The sequence below is a fragment of the Lissotriton vulgaris genome, chromosome 2_2 (genome assembly GCF_964263255.1).
Source record: "Lissotriton vulgaris chromosome 2_2, aLisVul1.2, whole genome shotgun sequence".
Classification (NCBI taxonomy): Eukaryota; Metazoa; Chordata; class Amphibia; order Caudata; family Salamandridae; genus Lissotriton; species Lissotriton vulgaris.
The window spans coordinates 117,078,247-117,098,066 of NC_141688.1; the positions used below are offsets into that span (position 1 = coordinate 117,078,247).

Consider the following 19,820-nt stretch of genomic DNA (forward strand, 5'->3'; position numbering starts at 1 on the left):
CAGGTGCAGTTACACCGGCACCCAGAGGCCTGAGTGCCTCATTGAACTCGATTATTGGGGGCCCAGTTCCTTCCTTGAACTAGGACCCATGACACACTGATGACGCCGCTGCACACTTTCTGTTGAGGTATAATTTGAAGATCGCAGTATGGTCCCTGTCATTCCTTTGGGGGCGGGGCTGTCATTTTTTGACGAAAGCCCTCCGTGTGGCGGGGACGAGTTGGAGCGAAGCCAAGTGAGGCCGGTGGGACTGGGTGAGGGAGGGACAGGGGTGACCGACGCGCGCTCTGGATGTGACTCACAGGGGAGGGCGAGCAGCGAACGGGAGATCAGTCTGGCTGTGTCACTCAGCCAGGAGGAGGCTCCGACTAAAGCCCGCGAGCCCCGTGCCTGACAGAGCCCTCTGCAGCCTCCGTACCTCCGCGGCCAAGATGATGCCTGACTTTGCTGGCACCTGGAGGATGAAATCTAGTGAACATTTCGACGACCTCTTGAAAGCTCTCGGTAAGAACCTTTCTTAAGATACCCATATTTCATCTGGTCACATAAAATGCATATTTTTTTTATCTGCGAGGTATGGTCTTCTTTATCGAAGAATTGGCAATTTTGGATCTTGTTCTGCTTGAATAACTCGAATGCATGTATGACTCACAGGAAACTATATTTTCCTAAATTAAATATAATTACACTAAATAAAATACATTTTTAATATTTACTTGCTTTCTGACTTTTTAAAGTAAATTGGTGGTTTTTCGACATGCACCATAGACCCGAATGTGTTATCACTTTAGCAGTATCTCAGAGCAATTTCAGTCATGTAGGGACATTTTGGAATATAGGGTTACAATTTGCGTTCACAGTTTTAGAAAATACGTGTTAATGTATAGATACGAATGAGAGAGAGTGGTAGTCCTGTAAAGGCACAGCAAGTCTTTATTATCCACTTAGTTCAATGTTAAACTGTGAGCTTTATGGGTGAATTTGCAAACTTGGAACAAAGAACAAGAAAATATAAATTTGAGGCAGCCATCACTGGCCTGTGACAGCCTTCAAGTCACCACAGGATAGAAAGTACATATGTATAACTAATGCATTTCCATATAAATAGAAAACACGGACATAAACAATGTAATAAATACAAATCTGCAAGAGGTACATAAATATAAAATGCATACACATATACTATATGCATAAAATAGGAGAAAAGAAAGCAGTCCCTTCTAGATCCACCCTCTGCAGGCGCGTCATTAATGGTTTTCCTTGTGTAGGTGTCAATGCCATGCTCCGGAAGGTAGCGGGGGCCGCTGCGTCCAAACCACACGTAGAAATCCGTCAGGATGGGGACCGGTTCTACATCAAAACCTCCACCACCGTCCGGACCACAGAGATCAACTTCAAAATCGGGGAGGAATTCAGCGAGGAGACGGTGGATGGGAGGAAGTGCAAGGTAAGACGTCACGTGAAGCACAGTTGTGTCTTGAACATCTTTTTTCGGAGGATTATTTATTTGGTCTGGTTTTATAAACAGCACCAGACTTTTTGCCTCATTCATTTCTGATATTCAAATGTGTTTTCTTTTTGCCACATTTTGGTTCAAACCCAGCTTTATTTTCAAGGGGCCCCTTAATTTCTAATCTCTCCTGGTGCATTCTTTTCAAATCCCCTCATGCACCCTCCTCTGAAATCAAGAAGCGCCTTGAAGCGGATCAGTTTCTAGAGCTGTGCTACGTAAAAACCGTCATTTCCTTCTATGTGAAACGAATCACAGGGTGGGCCCATGACCAGACATTTCAGCTACGGCTCTCAGTACCACAGCGTGATAACCCCGGTTGAAATAATGCCACCCAAAGCCAGGCACAAAGGTCTGTGATCCCGGTATGACCATGTCACAAATGCCAGATCCGATCATTCCAGGCATAGATTCCGGACCTGTCTGTGCTGCTGCAAAAACTGCACAGCAGCACAGCTCATCCGTTCTACCCCTACTGCAGCACAGGGGGGCCGATAATGCTCCCCATGGACAGGCTGAGGTCTGCCCTGAGCCCTCTGCCCCCATCACACTCTCCCACGCCCACTGTCCCGATGAAACTTTCTTCCAGCTCTTTCATTGGATTTATACCCTGAATGGGGAAAACTGCACATAAAAGGACCCAGTATTTATACTTCTGTGAAGTTATTCCCCATTCTGGGAAAAAACGTAGAATTGCCGGTATATGGTGCAGGGATACTACCCAGAACTACAGATATTGGACCCCACTCTCCTTGCACCAAAATCCGTCAATCTCTTGGCCTGGGCGTGAAATTCCGCTCCGCTTGCGGAGTTTGCACCGTTTTCCCACTCCCCGTAGCACATGGACTTTGCAGAGCAGAGATTTTCCTTGCTTGCGCTTGCCAAGGTCAATTTGGCGAGCGTGGAAAATCTTACTCCAGACTACCTCCCTGTGAGATTTCTCAACGCGGGCGGTCGTGGATGGTCACTACTGCTCGCATCGAGAAACCTTCAGTTCGCGTTGAGGAAGCTGCCGCTTAACTAGAACATCTACTTGAGCAACAGAAAGAAGCAGCGCCCTCTTGCGCTGTGCATGGTGCCATTCACACTGATTTTCCATTGCGGTACAAACACACGGGGTTGAAAATCAGCTTGGATGGCGCAACCCAAGGCACTCTACCGCTTGCGGAACTCCATGTAGTGCAGCAGAGTTTTTTGGTCACAACGTGGAACTCCACCCAGGCCTGGGAATCTCATAGCAAGGGCCTAAGTACAGGCGCAGGAAGGGCGGGGTTTGCCAAAAACATGAGTACATCCACATGCTGAGGTTTACAATCTCACATGGGTACAGAGTTATTCATTTTGTGAATTCACAAGGGTTTCACAGGCTCCTCCTGGAAACCTGCAAAAGTCACAGGTTCCATGTGGTCTCCCATAAACAATTTCTGAATATGCAATCGTAACAAAGCAGAGGCATTTCTACATATGCGATTGAACTCAATGCACAAAGGTGCACAGACGACCGCCATTGCATTTGGCTAACAGTATTTAGTTTCTCTATGAGACAAATAGTTTTCCTAGTGGCAAAGCCCTGTATACTAAATCCACACCAATTAAGGGATTGTTCTGTTCCCTTCTTCGCCATGAAAGGGGAATTACTTCTTCACTTGACAAGTGTATATCTCTGACCATTTCCAGGTCTACAACTTTTGAGTCTGTAGGTGTTCCCCCAAACTCACCAAATTATCCTCTCTTTGGGAGGCCCACTACTTCCCAAAATGGCATTAGCACTCTCTACACTGAACAGTATTAGGATATATATATATATATATATATATATACATATATATATATATATATATATATATATATATATATATATATATATATATATATATATATATCTGGATATCTCCGAACCTCTCTGTAGTGCCCAGCCGGAACACAACCAAAGGACGAAATACAGACTCCAAAATATTGTGGAAAATGCAGGTCTTTATTTCAGGATGTCAGACGCGTTTCGAATACCCTTGTATTCTTTCTCAATTAACAAACAAAATAGTCCACTTTCAGTTTTTATATTGTTTTTTGTGTGATGCTTTCACCTCCCCTCTGTGATTAGTGGAAATAGAGGAAATACTAGACCAGAATGCATGCTGGGACTTGTAGTTGTAAATAAAAGCCTCATTAGTTAACTGGCATTTTAAGTTTGCATAACATTACCGCATGAATGCAGTTTTGTAAATAATAGCGTAATGCACAATTGTCATGACATTGTTATAAAATCACGTTTTGTTTTGAATGGGTTGCCAATTTCATTATATATTTTCTCAATGAGTATAAATAAATAAATAAATATATACATTGATAAAATATGCTATACAAAAATATATTGTTAAAATATATATCCATCATTCTCCTTATAGTAAAAAAATGACAAATAAATACATATTTCATATATACAGAATACAATATAAAAATAGAAATATGCTATTTAAAATATTGACACTCTTCAATTTTATACATGGAAATCATGGAATGAATTCCGAAACCCACGTTTTGGCTAACTCTATTGACCAAAATTGGTCAAATATCAAAAAAACGTGCAACACTACGCAATGTGCAAAAATACAAACTAAGTGCAAGCTATGCATTGTTTTGTAGCAGCATAAAGGTATTTCCTTGAATAAAGTGCAAAAATAGTGATGTGATGATTACTAAACTTCACTGTATTTGTGCTTCTTACTAAACAAAGTCTTGACATTTTCAAGATAAGTGTTTTAAAACTTATAAGCAAAAAATAAATTATGCTTATAATGTGAAAGACTAAAAACAATATTGAGACAAAAATAGCATGGAGTAGGGGCAACGGTAATATTCTCAGGGATATTATTAGATACAAGAATTTGGAAACATATAGGGAACATATGGCTATAATGGATGAAGCATCAGAGGAAATGATGTAGGTCCTCTGTGTTGTTTAATCCATTTGGCTGTCTACTGTCCAATTCAATAATGAATTTGGATTCCAACTGCCGCAAGCACTTTTCTCTGTTTCCACCTCGCGGATTATCCTTCACAGCTCCGATAACAAAATATTTTAAATCCGCTAGATTGTTTTGGTGGATTGCTTTGAAGTGCCTTGCGACCGGATACGTGCTATCGTTATTTACGATTGCACGCAGGTGTTGCAGGATTCTGACGTGCACTTGCTGCTTGGTATAGCAAGTATATATATATGTGTATATATATATTAATATACGTATATATATATATATATATATATATATATATATATATATATATATATATATATATATATATATATATATATATATATACGTATATATATGTATATATATATATAAATATATATATATATATATATATATATATATATATATATATCCTAATAACTCTAACTCCCAGCATGCTATGCACTGTCTCATACGAGCACCCCAATCCATGGGCGTGCCATATGCATAAATCATGGGAGCAGAGCCCGCCCTGCACTCACCTGAAATCGTCAGCCTCTGAGGAAGAAGGAAACTTTGAAACGCGTCAGGCTACAGAGAATTCAGCTGTTTGATTGACCAACTGACGTTTCTCTCCGTACCAATAAAGAAGCTTTCAAGCAGAGTGGTGTCTTGAGTGCTGCTTAAACTGAGGGACACCTTTGGAGCTGAGTATATATATATATATATATATATATATATATATATATATATATATATCTGCGCAAACTCCCAAAAACGCCGCTTCAGGTCCTAGTGCAATTCAGAACCCACGAGGCAAGTAGGAGACGGACCACAGTCAGGATTCACAGATGTTTAATGCAAAGGTTGAAAATTGCGAGGGCAAGACGCGTTTCGGGCTTACAAAGCCCTTGTTCACATTTACCTCTCTTCAGCCTTCGCCTGAACACGAAGCTTGTAAGTTTGTCTGTATCATTTTGCTCTGCTTTATCTTTCCCACACTTGGCATAGTTTTTCAATGAAAACCCCATATTGTTCATTGGGCAGCTTGTGGCATAGTTTTTCAATGAAAACCCCATATTGTTCATTGGGCAGCAAGCTGCCCAATGAACAATATGGGGTTTTCATTGAAAAACTATGCCAAGTGTGGGAAAGATAAAGCAGAGCAAAATGATACAGACAAACTTACAAGCTTCGTGCTCAGGTGAAGGCTGAAGAGAGGTAAATCCCCCTGAGTGAAATTTCCTCACATCCATTATTATATCACAGTGGCGTAGTAATATTGCACAATTGAAGGTATTTTGAGTGCAAGGCACATTTTGTAGCTCATTTTTGCATGAAAGTTGCAATTGAACACATGCATAACTTTGGGCCTAGCGCTCAGTGACTTGTGCCCTGTTCTGAAGGTCCGACATACATCCTTCAATGTAACCACTGATCCACATTTCCAGCAGTCAATAGTTTACACCCTCTGCCTTCCTTTCAGTCTCTTCCATGATCCGTCTGCACCTTCCCCTCTGACGTTTATATTTTTGCTGTGACAAATGCTGGTCGTGCTTATGTTTGACACAGCTCTGAGTCTTCTAATTTCATCCCTCTGCCTGCCCCTTCTGTTCCACAGCCAGAGCTCCACAAGGACTTGTGCAAAAAAAGGAAAGATGCAGCCTGCAGTCATGAGAGTGACAGCTTGGATGGTCATCCCATTACCCTCGTCCCCAAAAAAAGCGTCAATCCCCGGTGTCTTACCGATTCGTATGAATGAACATGGTTGCGATCGTGTAGAATACAAGTGGAACTTAAGTGCAACATTAAACTTGGCAATGACAGTCAAACGTAATTCCCTTTCACAAATAGGTACCACTCATCTGTGGTAACAAGCACAGCAACTCCTGCCGTCCTGTGAGGAACTAGAACACTGCACGAAAGATAACGTACGGCCACACATGACGGCTTCTGCTGACAACTATGAATTTCAATAAAGCAATTCAGAAGAGCTAGAAGAGAATTCTCGTGTTCATTCTTTCAACAGCAGCTGCCTACTGGCTTGAGCAGAGCAACTGTGACGTCACACATCCACTGGGCTTATTTATTACACCTGGGCAGCTATGTATTGTTCTTATTATGGGACTAGTGATGTCACAACTAGATAGCAAAAGAATACGTTTTTGGACAGGGATTTGAGGCTCCTATGTGTTATGACACAGAATTACGAGTGATTTAGACAAGGACAAGAAGATGTGACCAACGGTGGGGAACAGAGGCTCAGGTTCTAATTCCAGATTGCCCAATTGACAATATAAAAAAGATGGTTCTAGGCACTTCAAAAGTGTAAATAAATATTTGTAAGGCAACTATGTACAGCACCATTCTATGCTGTACTGCTCCAATTCGATGCCCCCATCTCCAAGATGTGCTAGGTTCTGTAATCTGACCTGCCCTGAAGCCCACTGACCTCATTCGCTGTCTTCTGGCTAGGTAGGTTGTCCATACGCACTACATACATATTTATGACTGTTGTATATGTAGCGCCTCGTGTTACCATGGAAATGATCTATGTGAAGCTCTCTGTTGTTTCTTGGCGCGAGGTCCTGACTGTAATATGTCTAATAAGTTAACGATGCAATGGCAGCAACATGTCCTCTAAGAAGGAATGCCTATTTGGAGTATTCTTTTGATATCAGTTAATTAGCACTCATCTCTCCAATGAATTTCATATGCTATAATAATACTGATGATGAGCTATTTATTACTTAGTAAGAGCTTCGAAGCTCTATAAGTAGAGTTCTGTGAGCCTCACGCAATGATTCACATTGCATTGGCCTAGAGAGGATGGAGGTTGGAGTAGGCGTAGTTAAAGATAGTCCTAATCAAAAGCACCATTTGCTGAGTTTCTGTGTGCAGCCTTTCCTCCACACCAGGAATGCCTTGAGGGGATTTAGACTCAAGAGCTGCAGCAACTTGAGTAACTTCTTCTGGTAATTCATGTGCTCATACCTGTTTGCAAAGCGTATTATATATTATTTAAAGAGTGACTAGCTGACTCGATGTCACCGGAACAGAAAGGTTCCAGGTATGAGATTTAAGTTGAACAGTCAGTGAATTCTGGGAGTTGTAGTATTCATTTGCCTCAACTGGGCTGACACAGCTGGGGCTTTATTACAGATATGGCGCACTGTCCCGTTCTTCCATGTGGCATACACTTACGTATGTGAACTAGGTGCAGAGTAGGACAGTATTAAGTATCATGTTAAGTGTGCTATTCCCAGTGCAGACACAAACTCGCACATATACGAAAAACAGCACGTCAGTGAATGGTGGACTGGCGGTAGGAAGCAGTAGGTCCACATTTCAGTGTGCAGGTGGTAGCATACCCTGTGTTTTTGAGAGGGGGAATAGATACCATTCCAGTCAGTGATTACACCTTCCTCCAGAGGGATTTCTGGGGGAGTGGCTGAAACCCCCATTGCCCCCCACAAAGAGGTGCAGGAGGGGGCTCTGATTGTGCATTATCTCTATGTGGCCCGTAGACTGTGCGCATTTTGATGGCCTCTTTGCCTGCATCCCTAATATGTGCAGGACTAAAGAATTATCGCATGTGCATTTGGCCACACCCCGTAGAAAATGGCACATTTGCCCAGCACCAGCTTGCACAAAGCATTTGCGGCCCCTTCCGTAATACCAAAGTGTCCCAGGTGGCGCAAAGGTGCACACCCTCATTGCACCCCCCCCTGGCTCTCTCAGCAACACACCCCTGATAGCAATAATGCATAAAAGCTAAAGGCCAGAACTTGAGAAGGCCTGCCCTGTCAGAAAAGGTCTTATGTTCTTGTGATCAGCCACAGTACAAACCTGCAGCCGTGGCTGGTGCCATCCATCACGGCGCACGATCACGTCCATTTCCACGGTGCTTTCGGACAGACCGTCAATAAAACCAGATGCGGCCTGCAAGAGGGGACAGAAGTGGATACTGCACTTCCTGCTCAGAGGCCTGGGCGGTAATAGCCAACTCCCAAGGCAATAATTAAAGACCACGACAAATGAGCATATTGATTATAGGCCGACAATGGGCTCTACAGCATCCGACTACCGGCCTCAGTTCATCTTTTGTTGCCGCAAACAAAGAGGGGCCCGTCTGAGCATAGGAGCCGCCTGCAGAGAACGCCTTCTGGGAAACCGCACTTTCATTAATTTCTGCTTAATGACGATTACACGTGCGTACACTGTCTGCATACTAACGCGGGGGGGCACAAGTTTTGTTATGAATCGCCTGCCTTCTTTTCTCAGATTAATGGACCGTGCCAGGGCTGGAAAGAGAGGCGCTCAGATTCCTCGCAGAGCATCTCTGCACCCAGCCATACCCCCCACTCCCCCAGAGGGGTCACTCACACACTCACACAGCTGCCTCGCCGCTCGCAGCGCTTCTCCTCAAAGGCTTCAGCTGTGTACATTCTTCACACACACTCTCAGTCACAATTACAATGAATACGTATGTGGCCATCGCTCTGCGCACTCTGCAAAGAGGCCAAGTACTGGAAGTGCGTGCAGTCTGAACACTCTAAAACCTGACAGGCAATGTGAGAAACTTGCACTCCTCACAGTAGCAGTCCCAGAGCTCTAAATAGTGCCTGTCACACCCACAACGTCACACCCACCCACAATCTGTACTCGCCCAAAGGCAGCTCAGCCCACAGTATGCACTGTACAGGAGTCATATGTTGCATGAAAAAAAACTGCAGGAACAATATCTGGAAATGTAAATATTCTTAACTCATGCAAGGTGAAGTAAAACATGAGAAATTTAAACGGTATCGCTGACATGGCTTACATTGAGCGTTTTTCCAGTCATTGTTGAGAAATCGATCCCTGTTTTTTTGTCTGTTGATGTTAAAGAGATCATATATGGTCTTCTCTTGTGGGTTATGCTGATCCTTTTATTGGGCACTGGTGGGCATGTACGTGTTCTCCCTCAATTTGGCTGATGCACGGATGTCGGATCTGTATTGTTATACAGTTGTTTTTCTTTTTTGCAAAAAACTTAATAACATGTCCCCCCCCCCCCAAAAAAAAACAGTTAATGAGATCAATATTGCTCCCTACAGGGACTCATTTCAGAGTCAATTTTTAATGATCAAGCAGGAACCGTCCCGTTTCGAACCCCATGTTTGTCTAGGTGGATATCCATGGGACAGAATGGGGGCAGGAGGGAGTCAACATTGGGCATGAGGTCATGAACAACATCAAGTTGTACATTGGAAAGGATATTTTCCAACATGGGTTTCAAGTCATAAATGTCTCAAGCCTTGCTCTCTATGTGTATGATTTAATGTGTCACCCCAATGCTGCTGACCGGTCCCACTGTTGATATTAACCCAGGGACTTCAATCCATAAAACCACAACAGCAGATATACCTTAGGGTCTCAGTCCAAGTGCCCCTTCAAAATCATGCAGTAACTCTGCACGGGGAATTACCAGTTTTTGGGGTTCGGTTTCCCCCGGGTGTGGTATTACCTCACCATTAAGATTGCTCCAGGTCCGGATGGAGGATGATGCAATGAAACAGCATGCTTCCTCAATTCCAAGTTGCAAAACCCTTAATATCGCAGCGTTTTTAAACCATAAAAGCAATAAATGATTGTGCCAACAAATTATTATATGGATGCATGGATGAATTAGTAACAATTCGGCATTGGGCTAACTGTAGTAAAAACATTGCAATGCCAACTCAACCTTTCATCCTTCCTCTGTTGATAAAATGAGCACAATTGAACTGCTTTAAATTGACAACGATTTCTGAGCACCTGGATGTCTCTAAATCATGCCTGGCATCAGGGGCGGCTCTAGGCTCATGGCGGCCCTGGACAGGGAGTGTAGGTAGGGGGACCTGGAAGAGGGGGTCCGGGCGGGGCGGAGGCCAGTGAAGAGGAGTGGGGGGGGGGGGGGGGGCAGGGTGTTTGGAAGTGGAACAGAGCCGGAGGCAGCCAAATCCCTGGAAGGGGCCGCCACGCAAATATGTATCCATCCACAGAGGATTATTATATTAAGGATATATATTGGCGTGGTGGCCCTGTGCAGGTGCACAGCTTGCACATGCCTAAGGCAATACACTATAAAGGGGTCAGCATTACTATTATGAATTAAATTATTAGAATTTGAGCTGGGGTAAAGATCTCGTCATTTGTTTAACTCATTTAGCTCATTTCAACTGTTTTTATGGTGAAAGCAGTCTTTCGGGCTGATTCACAGACGCTCTTATGAATAAGGGAAGTAGAACGACGAAGGACTCTTCCACGCTCCCTGCGCCTTTGCGCTTCCCCGCGAGGGTGTCTGGCTTGCATGGCGCTCTGTGCATGCCTGTCTCGTGCTCTCCCTCCCCTCCGCTGGTGCTTTACTGCAGCCATCATTCTCGGCCGCGTGCATTGCTGTCTGCCTCCAGCTGCCAGGCGGCTTCATTAATGTTACTAATGGTTTTCTTGCCTGCAGAGTTTAGCCACTTGGGAGACTGAAAACAAAATCTATTGCAAGCAAACCCTGGTAGAAGGAAGCGGGCCGAAGACCTTCTGGAGTCGAGAACTAGTGAACGACGAGCTGATTTTGGTAAGATGTTTTCAACTCCATTAGTAAAATGTATCCTTGCAGCCACCATCTGTGTCCCCTCATGTTGAAAGAATGCTTCGATATTTAGGGCTTGCAGTGCAGCAACATGGTCTTCGGGGCACTCCTCTCAAGGATGCTGGCTACTTGAGACATGGTACAAGTTCTGGGGAGAGAAAGTGATCCATAAATAAGGGGTGTGTTTACTTAGCTAAGGGCTGTCTATAGGTCAGTGAACCTGGCCATGGGCAGTGTCTGATTCACAATGCTGCAATGTGATGTGATGCTCACAGCACCAGGTTCGTTTACGTAAAATACAGAAGAATGATTTGTATACAGGAAGAAGGTACACCAGAGTCTTCAATAAAAACATACAGAAGCAGAAAGATGGGAAAGCGCACAAAGATGGCCCCAGCAATGTTAAATTAGGGTTTTGTGCCTCACAGCACCATTATTTTAGCACCTTACTAACAGAACTGTATATCTTGCACACCCAGCTGCACAATAAGACTACTGCTGCATACGGCTGGTTTCTTCATTTCGCTTTGTGTATGGATAGTCGCTTTTGAGGGTAAAAGTGCTCAGTCTGGAATTCCTGATATTTAATATTATGTAGCGTGTGCCTGTTTTATATAACTATGCAGATGTACTTTGACGGTGAGTATTGCACTTTACACAAATGAGTGGCTGAAGCTTAAAGAGCCCTTAATTAATATCTACATGGATATAACAAGTATTGACAAAGCCAAAAGGTCTGACTTTAAATCTGCTGATGCATGCACACGCAGGCACACACAAAACACTGTTATTATGCATTTAGTGAATTAAATGGCATCTGTTCCATATAGGAGATTTCAGATTGATAGATGGAGAGCTAATCAATAATGTGTTCAATAGGACAACTTAATATCAACACATACTTGATAGTAGGTCACAGCTGTTCGACCTGGCCCTCTGCAGAGTCACCCCCAAACATTTTGCCTATACCCTCCGTTTTTTGCTGATTTTTTTTTTGATGACCTTATGACTGTGCACTGCTAACTAGTGCAAAAGTGCTTGTGCTCTCTCCTTAAAACATGGTAGAACTGGCTTACGTCCAATTGGCATATTGAATCTAAGTATAAGTCCCTACTAAATTGGTACTACATCTTGCCTGCAGCACTGAATGTGCCACCCACTTTAGTAGCCCTTTACGCACGCCCCAGGCCTGCCATTGCTGCCTATATGTGTCCAGTTTTAAACTGTCATTTCAACCTGGCAAAATACTAACACTGTGAGGCCCAAGCCTTATTTTGTAATACATATAAGTCACCCCCAGGGTAGTCACTGCACAGTCCAGTGGGCAGGGTGCAATGTATTTAGAACGTAGAGCGTGTACTTTAAAGTTTTACATGTCCTGGTAGTAAAAAACCCTTCAATTTGTTTTTCACTACTACAATGCCTGGCTCTCCCATAGGATAACTTTGGAGTTAACTTATTACATTTTATAAGTGTCATTTCTAAATGGGAACAGGTAACCAGTTCATGTTTGGTGTGTCTGGTATTGGAATTTAAAATCCTTTCTTATGGTGTAGTCGGATTTTACATTACAATTTTGAAAATGCCACTTTTAGAAAACATGCATTTTCCTGCCTTAGCCATTTAGTGTCTGTAGCTTGCCTCTTGTCACATGACTGGGTGTAGCTGACAGTTATGTTATGTTATGTTATGTTATGTTATGTTATGTTATGTTACAGCGTTCTTGTATAGCGCACGGCTACTCGAAAAGAGTGTCCCGGCGCTTTCCACCTGCATCTCAGAATAAAAATAACACAACACAGCAAAAGAATGAGAGAAAGAACTGAAACTGAAACAATAAGAACAGCCTAAAGATTAAAAAGCCAGGTCTTCAGGCTCTTCCTGAACTGGAACAAATTGGCAGTGCTGCGCAGCGAAAGAGGAAGCGAGTTCCACAGCTGTGGGGCTTTGCAGCTGAAAGAGCGCCCTCCCGTGCGGGCCTTCCTCACCCGAGGGACCACCGCTTTGTAAAGGGATTCCGAGCGCAAGGAGCGGACTGGTCGATAGAAGGCTAGTCTCCGCCGCAGGTATCCAGCCCCTGATCCAAACAGGGCTTTGTGCATCAGAGTCAGGGATTTAAACTGGATCCGCTTCCGGACAGGCAGCCAATGTAGCGCCTGTAGCAGCCCGGAAGCTCGGGCTCGTCTACGCAGGCCAAAGATAGCCCGGGCGGCAGAGTTCTGTACCACCTGTAGGCGCTGAACTAGGTAATCAGGGAGGCCAAGGAAGAGGGCATTAGCATAATCAAGCCTAGAACCGACGAGAGCCTGCACAGTAATACGCCTGTGCTCCTCAGACAGCAGGGGCAGGAATTTACGGAGCATTTTCAAAATTCCATAACAGGTGCCAGCCAGACCCAGAATATGTGTTCGCAGCGATAGCTGGTTGTCCAGCTTGACACCCAGGTTTTTAGCCACCAAGGAAGACTGTGCAGGAGGGCTCATGTCGGACGGCCACCAGTGCTGCCACTCCGGATCGACACCGCAACCGAAGAATAGAACCTCGGACTTGCTCGAGTTGGCCCTTAGACTGTTCCGTTGGAACCAGTCAAAGACCAATGTAAGACAGTCCCGAATTCTCCCTCCATCAAACTCCTGGTCTTTCCCGCATGTGAAGAGGAGTTGCGTGTCGTCGGCGTAAGAGACGATCTGGGCCCCATATGCTTCCACCAAGGCCGCCAAAGGGGACATAAAGATGTTAAACAACGTGGGGCTCAACACAGATCCCTGTGGAACCCCAACTCCCAATGGTGGCATCTTGGCAGAGCTCTGGGAAACCCAGACCGTCTGGCGGCGGCCTTCAAGGAAGGATGTAAACCACCTGAGCGCTGTCCCCCTAAGGCCGATGTCATAAAGCCTCGCTAAGAGCGCCCTATGGGGGACGGTGTCGAAGGCCGCCGATAGATCTAACATGACCAGCATGGCCCTCCCGCCGACATCAAGAGTCTCCCTGATGATCTCAGTGACCTCTAGCAATGCCGTTTCCGTACTGAAATTAGGACGGAAACCGGATTGAGATGGATGGAGCAGATTGTTAGCTTCCAGAAAGCGCGACAGGACACCGTGGACGTGTTTTTCCGTGATCTTCGTGAGGGCCGGAAGAAGTGAAATTGGCCTATAATTGGCCAGAACCTCGACGTCGAGACCCGGTTTCTTTAGGAGGGGGATCACCATCGCTCTTTTCCAAGAGCTAGGGACCCTCCCCTCCCTCAGCGAGGCGTTGAGGATGGGATTAACCAGCGGATTCACCACCTCCGCCAACCCAGCCAAAAATTTGGCGGGCAGGGGTCAAGTGGCGAGCCACATTTCAAATTGGCCAACAGCTGCCTGGACACATCGCTGGAAACAGCAGGAAAATCAGACAGCACCGCCGTCGGTGTGTGCGGAAGTCCGCACCCAGCCCCGGTGACGCCGCTTCCATCCTCCGGTCCTTCCACAAAGGAGGCCTGAATCGCCTTGATCTTATTAGTAAAGAAGCCGGCAAGATCACCTGCCCACGTATCTGAAGAAACTAGAGGGGGCGATTGGGAACTAGGGGTCGTGAACTCCTTCACAATGGTGAAGATCTCCTTACAGGAGTTCGCGGATGCCTCGATCCTCCTAGCCAAATAGTCCCTCTTAGCTCCCAGAATGTCCCGATGGTAGGCCTTCACCGCCGCCTTGTAGGCCAGTTTAGCCTCCCCATCATACAGACGTCGCCAGGCCCTCTCGGCCACCTTACATTGGCTGCGAGCCACACGAAGAGCCTCCGTAAACCACGGTGCAGATTGACGTGCCACCGTGGATCGGGGGGCTGCCTTGGGGGCCAGATCGTCCAGCCTATCAATGAGCCACCGCTGCAGAGCCTCAGTGTCGCTATCCAGATCGCCCGAAAGATGGCATGGGTGATCCAGAAGAGCCTGTTCCAGCATGTCAGGTGTCACTCTGTGCAGCGCTCTCGAGGCCGGTCTAGACAAGACCGAGGCACTGTTATCCGGCCGCGCACTCTCCAGCACCGAAAATCTGATCAGCCTGTGATCGGACCAGAGCACCGGCAGGGTGTCAACCTCCATAAGAGGGACAGACGAAAACACCTGATCCAGGGTATGCCCCTTCTCATGAGTTGGCCCCGACACGAACGGTATCAGTTGGGCTTTGTGTATTCCTCCTAGACAGCTACATACAATAGAGAGCTTAGGTGTCCCTGGATGGACCATTATTGGTAGTATGGGAGGGCAGAATCAAGCACAGCCCTACTTACACTTGAATAGTCTGTGTCCTGCTTCCGAAAAATGGGCTGCATACTCCCTATAGTTAGTTTGGAGCCAGGACAGGAAAGGCAGGATGCCTGAGGACTTAAAATGGGAACTTCTAGAAGCATCCCCCCACTTCAAAGGCACAACTGGGTATAAAGACTGGAGCTCAGACACCAACTCTTCCGCACACCTCTGGACTCATGGATACTCATCCAGGAAGAAGGACTGTTGTGCTGCTGATGTGCACTCTGCTTAATTGCACTCTGCTGGACTACTGCCTTGCTGTGCTGCTGCTGTGCTCACCTGCTGCCCTCCTGCCCGGATGAGAAGGACTGGACCCACATCTCTTGAACACAGAACCCCAGAGTGACTCTAAGGGCTAGATGGCTTGCCTTTTGACTTGAGCCTCAGGGACAGAAGGCTCCAGAGAGCCTGCACCTGCACCTCGACTCTGCCATTTGTGAGTCTACCTTGCCAAGTAGTGAAACCCCAGTCCTGAACCCTTGGCAGTAGGCTTAAGGTACTTTGCCTTCCTCTACTGATCCAGCTAAACCGGTGTTTCTCCTATGCTTCGCAGAGCAACCCCGAGCAGGACCGAAGCCTCTCTGCTGCAAGGATTGATTCCATCGCAAAGACCCGCATGGCCACCCGCATTGCATTCAGAACTACCGCTGCACAATAAATCCTCACCGCAGGCCCTCACATTGCTCGCTGACGGCAACCTTGACAACTACTCCGAACTCCGCAACACAGCCTCGCAGCTCCTCAGAACTGATGCATTGCTCCGACAGTGCAATGCATCCCTGACTCTGAAATTCACATTGCAAGCCCTCTTTGGTGGAATTTTTGATGACTATGCAACAGAACCTTGCACTGCAGCCATACCGCATCTCAGAACCAACACATCACTTGGGCTATACAATGCATCTTTGACGTTGAAACCAGAATTGAAAGTAATTTGTTCAGCAGGCCTAACTGGGTCCCTGTAGTTGGTCTGCGCTCCATTGCGGCTGAACATGTGACTTTGTCCATGTGACTACACTACCCCAGTTTTGACCCAGCCATATGTAAATCAGTCTTGACCCTGTGCCCCATGGGAACAGTCCAGACCGAACTCCAAGGCCAGGTCCTCCCTGGACCGGAAACAAGCACCCTCTGACCAGTTTCAGGGTATGTCACCCTTCTTTAGCCAGGCTAGCTTTAATTCAGTGGCACAGTGGTCAAAAGAACGATGGATTAAACCCAGATCTTTTGACTGGGGGAGAATGTTTGCATTGTCAGCATTCCGTCCATCATTTGTTTGCTGTATCACAGATATTCACAGATGGAACTTTTCGCCTTTCCGCAAGATTTTTTTCTAATATCTTAAAAATTGAATATCTCTGGTTCTACAGATTAAAGTTTTGTTGTTTTGGTTTTGTTTGATTATTTTCAAATTCCCCAACACATTTTCTAACTCGGTTGGGGTTGCTTTTGTGGTGGGTTTTCACTGTGTTACTGTTTTAAGTATTGCACAAATCCTTAACACATTGCCTCTGAGTTCAGCCTGACTGCTCTGCGCCAAGCTACCAGAAGGTTGAGCACAGATTAATATAGGCTTTGCTTGTGACTTCACCCTGAGAAGAATCATGGTTGCTGCTTGAGAAGGGTTTCAACCCCCGCAACATTAACCCAATTTCTTACAATGGCACACATTGATACACCATGGAACTGTTTCCTGAAAAGTCAGACTCCACCATGGCCTCAAACCACCTCAATGACCCTGGTATCTAACATTAAATGAAATCTGCTAAAGTCTAAAGCGTGGTGCTTGCCCTCTCATTACTTTATGCATAATCTAATCAAGGCCGACTAAGTTTATTTCAGTGTTGCAAATGAGGGGATTTCAGACAAACCTTGCATGTACTACACTACCTAAAGTCTTTTTTAGCTGTAACTCCCGAATTATACACAAGTCATTGAAGATTCTTCCACAAAGGCGTAGACCCGGAAGACAGGTCTGGTTGCCCCTCTTGGCTTAGACTCAGGTGCTTGAAGGTACTTACTGCCTTACTACAGGCCATTCATAGATGTCTTCCTCTGAGTAAAACATTTATCCTTGGTGTTCAAGACTACAGTACTATAGACGTCCCCTGTAAACACCAACACCATTGTCCCAGCAAACAGAGGTTACCAGCAAGTTATGAATAGACTACATGCTCTTAAATATCTCCCTTTTCTAAAAGTGGAACAGAATAAAGAACAAATCTTTACTGCGCTTTTGAGCACCACAGATCACATAGTTTTTTGATATAAATTTGGATATTCAATTTTGGTATTCTAATGATCTTTCCTTGTAGTCGGGTAGATACATAAACCATAGCTGGCCTATTATGGTGATTGTCATCATTGCTGATAGAATTCAGTTCCTACACAGGCTAGAAGAAGCAGGTGACTGCGCCCTCATATTTATTAGCTATTACAGTCATTGGTATTTAGAACGTGCCTTATTGGATTTTTTGAATAGTCCTTTATTTGTTTGAAAACATTGGGAGTTTAAAAAGAACAGAGTGTTTTGTCCAGTTAGGAGATGCTGTTTTCTTAGAAGACACTGTATGATGTCTGAGAAGGAGCACATTGTTAAATAATTTTCAGTGGAATATGTAATGCAGATGATATATGACGATTTATTCACAAATAGTTAACTGAATACATAATTAAAACACTCTGTTAACACTTTCAGCCAAAGTATTGGCCTTAGAGGGGAGAAGTGTGGCTCTGGGGTTAGAGGCGGCAGACCCGGAAGCTGAGATCGGCCCTGGACTTGGGCTAAAAAATTCCACGGACTCGATAATTCTCGCTCCGGTGCCTTCTCAACTCACGGGTTCACACTCTGCGACTCTGGGCAATAGCTTGCTTAATCTCCACAACGGCCCCTCGTGGCGGGATGCCTGGCTTTCACCTTGTGGATACCCTGCCGGGGTTATCTCACAGGGGAATACCAGGATGGGTTCCCTAAGCAAGCGCTTAGATACCGACCTCGGTCAGTGATTTGCGCTATATAAATACATGTACATTTACATTTACATTTATAGATGTGTAATCATATCCAGTATCATATGTTTTGAGAAAACTCATATTTTCTTCTGACAGAACAGACGCCTGCCATACTTTTCTAAGAACTCCTGACAACGCTGTTTAACAAACTCTTCTTTTATGATAGTTATCACTAATGCGGGGGTTATCTTGTTAATCATGTAGAAACCTACTCTTACTAAAATTATATCAGGACACTACCTAAGCTATAATATGGATTGTAAATGTCCCAAGCTCTCTGTAGAAACTCAGTTAGTTTCAAAGGTGGCTGCTTAACTACCCACCATTTGTCAATCGTCTCATATACACCTATCTAGCTATTTCTTTATCCATATTAGTCTAGTGATCCAATGACATGATACCTCCAATTTGTCGATTCTTCTCTCAATACCACTCTCTATGGACAAGTCTGAACTCAGTCCTTGATAATTCTCCAGATGAATTGACTTTCCAACCATTTTGGTCTATCATTTTGCAATGTGTTAAATGGCTATCTTCGATTCCACATCCTGCTCCAAATCTTCACCCTATCCCAACTTTGAAATGGCATCACCCATAAATTGCTTACGATTCTGAGTAGACTAATGGGGCGAGTCATTGCATGCATGCCATGTGCGTGTGTATGATATATGTGCACATGAATTAAGGTATTGGTTGGACTATTAATTCCCCTTGGTATTTACATCATGCTGGAAGAACTGTGACAAGGAAGAGGGATAAAGTGGTTATTTGCTGGTCAACCTTACTATAGTGCTTGTTTATCTTGGTATATTCCTGTATTTCCTAAGCCCCATCCTTGTGTACGTTCTTTGCCTTTGACTAATATGGTACAAGATCGCCTCAAAAGGAAGACTTTTGGGGTGAGAAGTCTAATTTAAATGTCTACAGCACTAATAGAGGAACTTAAAACGTATGTTAAACCTAAATTGCTAATGGGTGTGGCTGAACAAGTTACAAGATGACCTTGTAGCTTTGGAGATCCAATTGACTCAGTACCTTAGCAGCACTTATTTTGTTGCTGTCTTGTTCCAGGGCTGTAGTCCTGCATTCTCCAGAACAGGTGATCCTAATTAGGAATGTGCGATTGATAGGGGGCCCTGGTGACACTGCAGTGAAACAGCCTCCAGCACTGGTCCTAAACCCTCCCACAAAGGGTGTAGACTGTGATATCCAGATGGGACACTGACTACTGGAAGTGAAGAGTATTCACTGGCTCAAGGTCCAGTGTGATCAACTTTGGAGATCAAAAAAGACCTATTAAGCCATCATGAGGAACTTGCGGCATAGCCTTCGCGGTTCCAAGATAGTGCGGATTACAGGACATTACACTATGTGGTTGTTTGTCTTGGGCGGGGGGGGGGGGGGGGGTTCACCTCTGGCTGTGTACCACCTATAAGA

At 44.9% G+C, this 19,820-nt stretch overlaps 1 protein-coding gene across 1 annotated transcript in view; it reads left to right on the top strand.

The window, feature by feature from the left end:
* Window positions 1–312: 312 nt before the first annotated feature.
* The window catches only part of CRABP1 (cellular retinoic acid binding protein 1), a 183,113-nt gene continuing 163,605 nt past the window's right edge, over window positions 313–19,820 (top strand). The window contains exons 1-3 of the mRNA XM_086959870.1: window positions 313–504; window positions 1,269–1,447; window positions 10,946–11,059. Of these exons, the coding sequence (XP_086815996.1) occupies window positions 432–504; window positions 1,269–1,447; window positions 10,946–11,059 (366 nt within the window). The 5' untranslated portion in view covers window positions 313–431. The remainder of the gene's footprint in view (window positions 505–1,268; window positions 1,448–10,945; window positions 11,060–19,820) is intronic.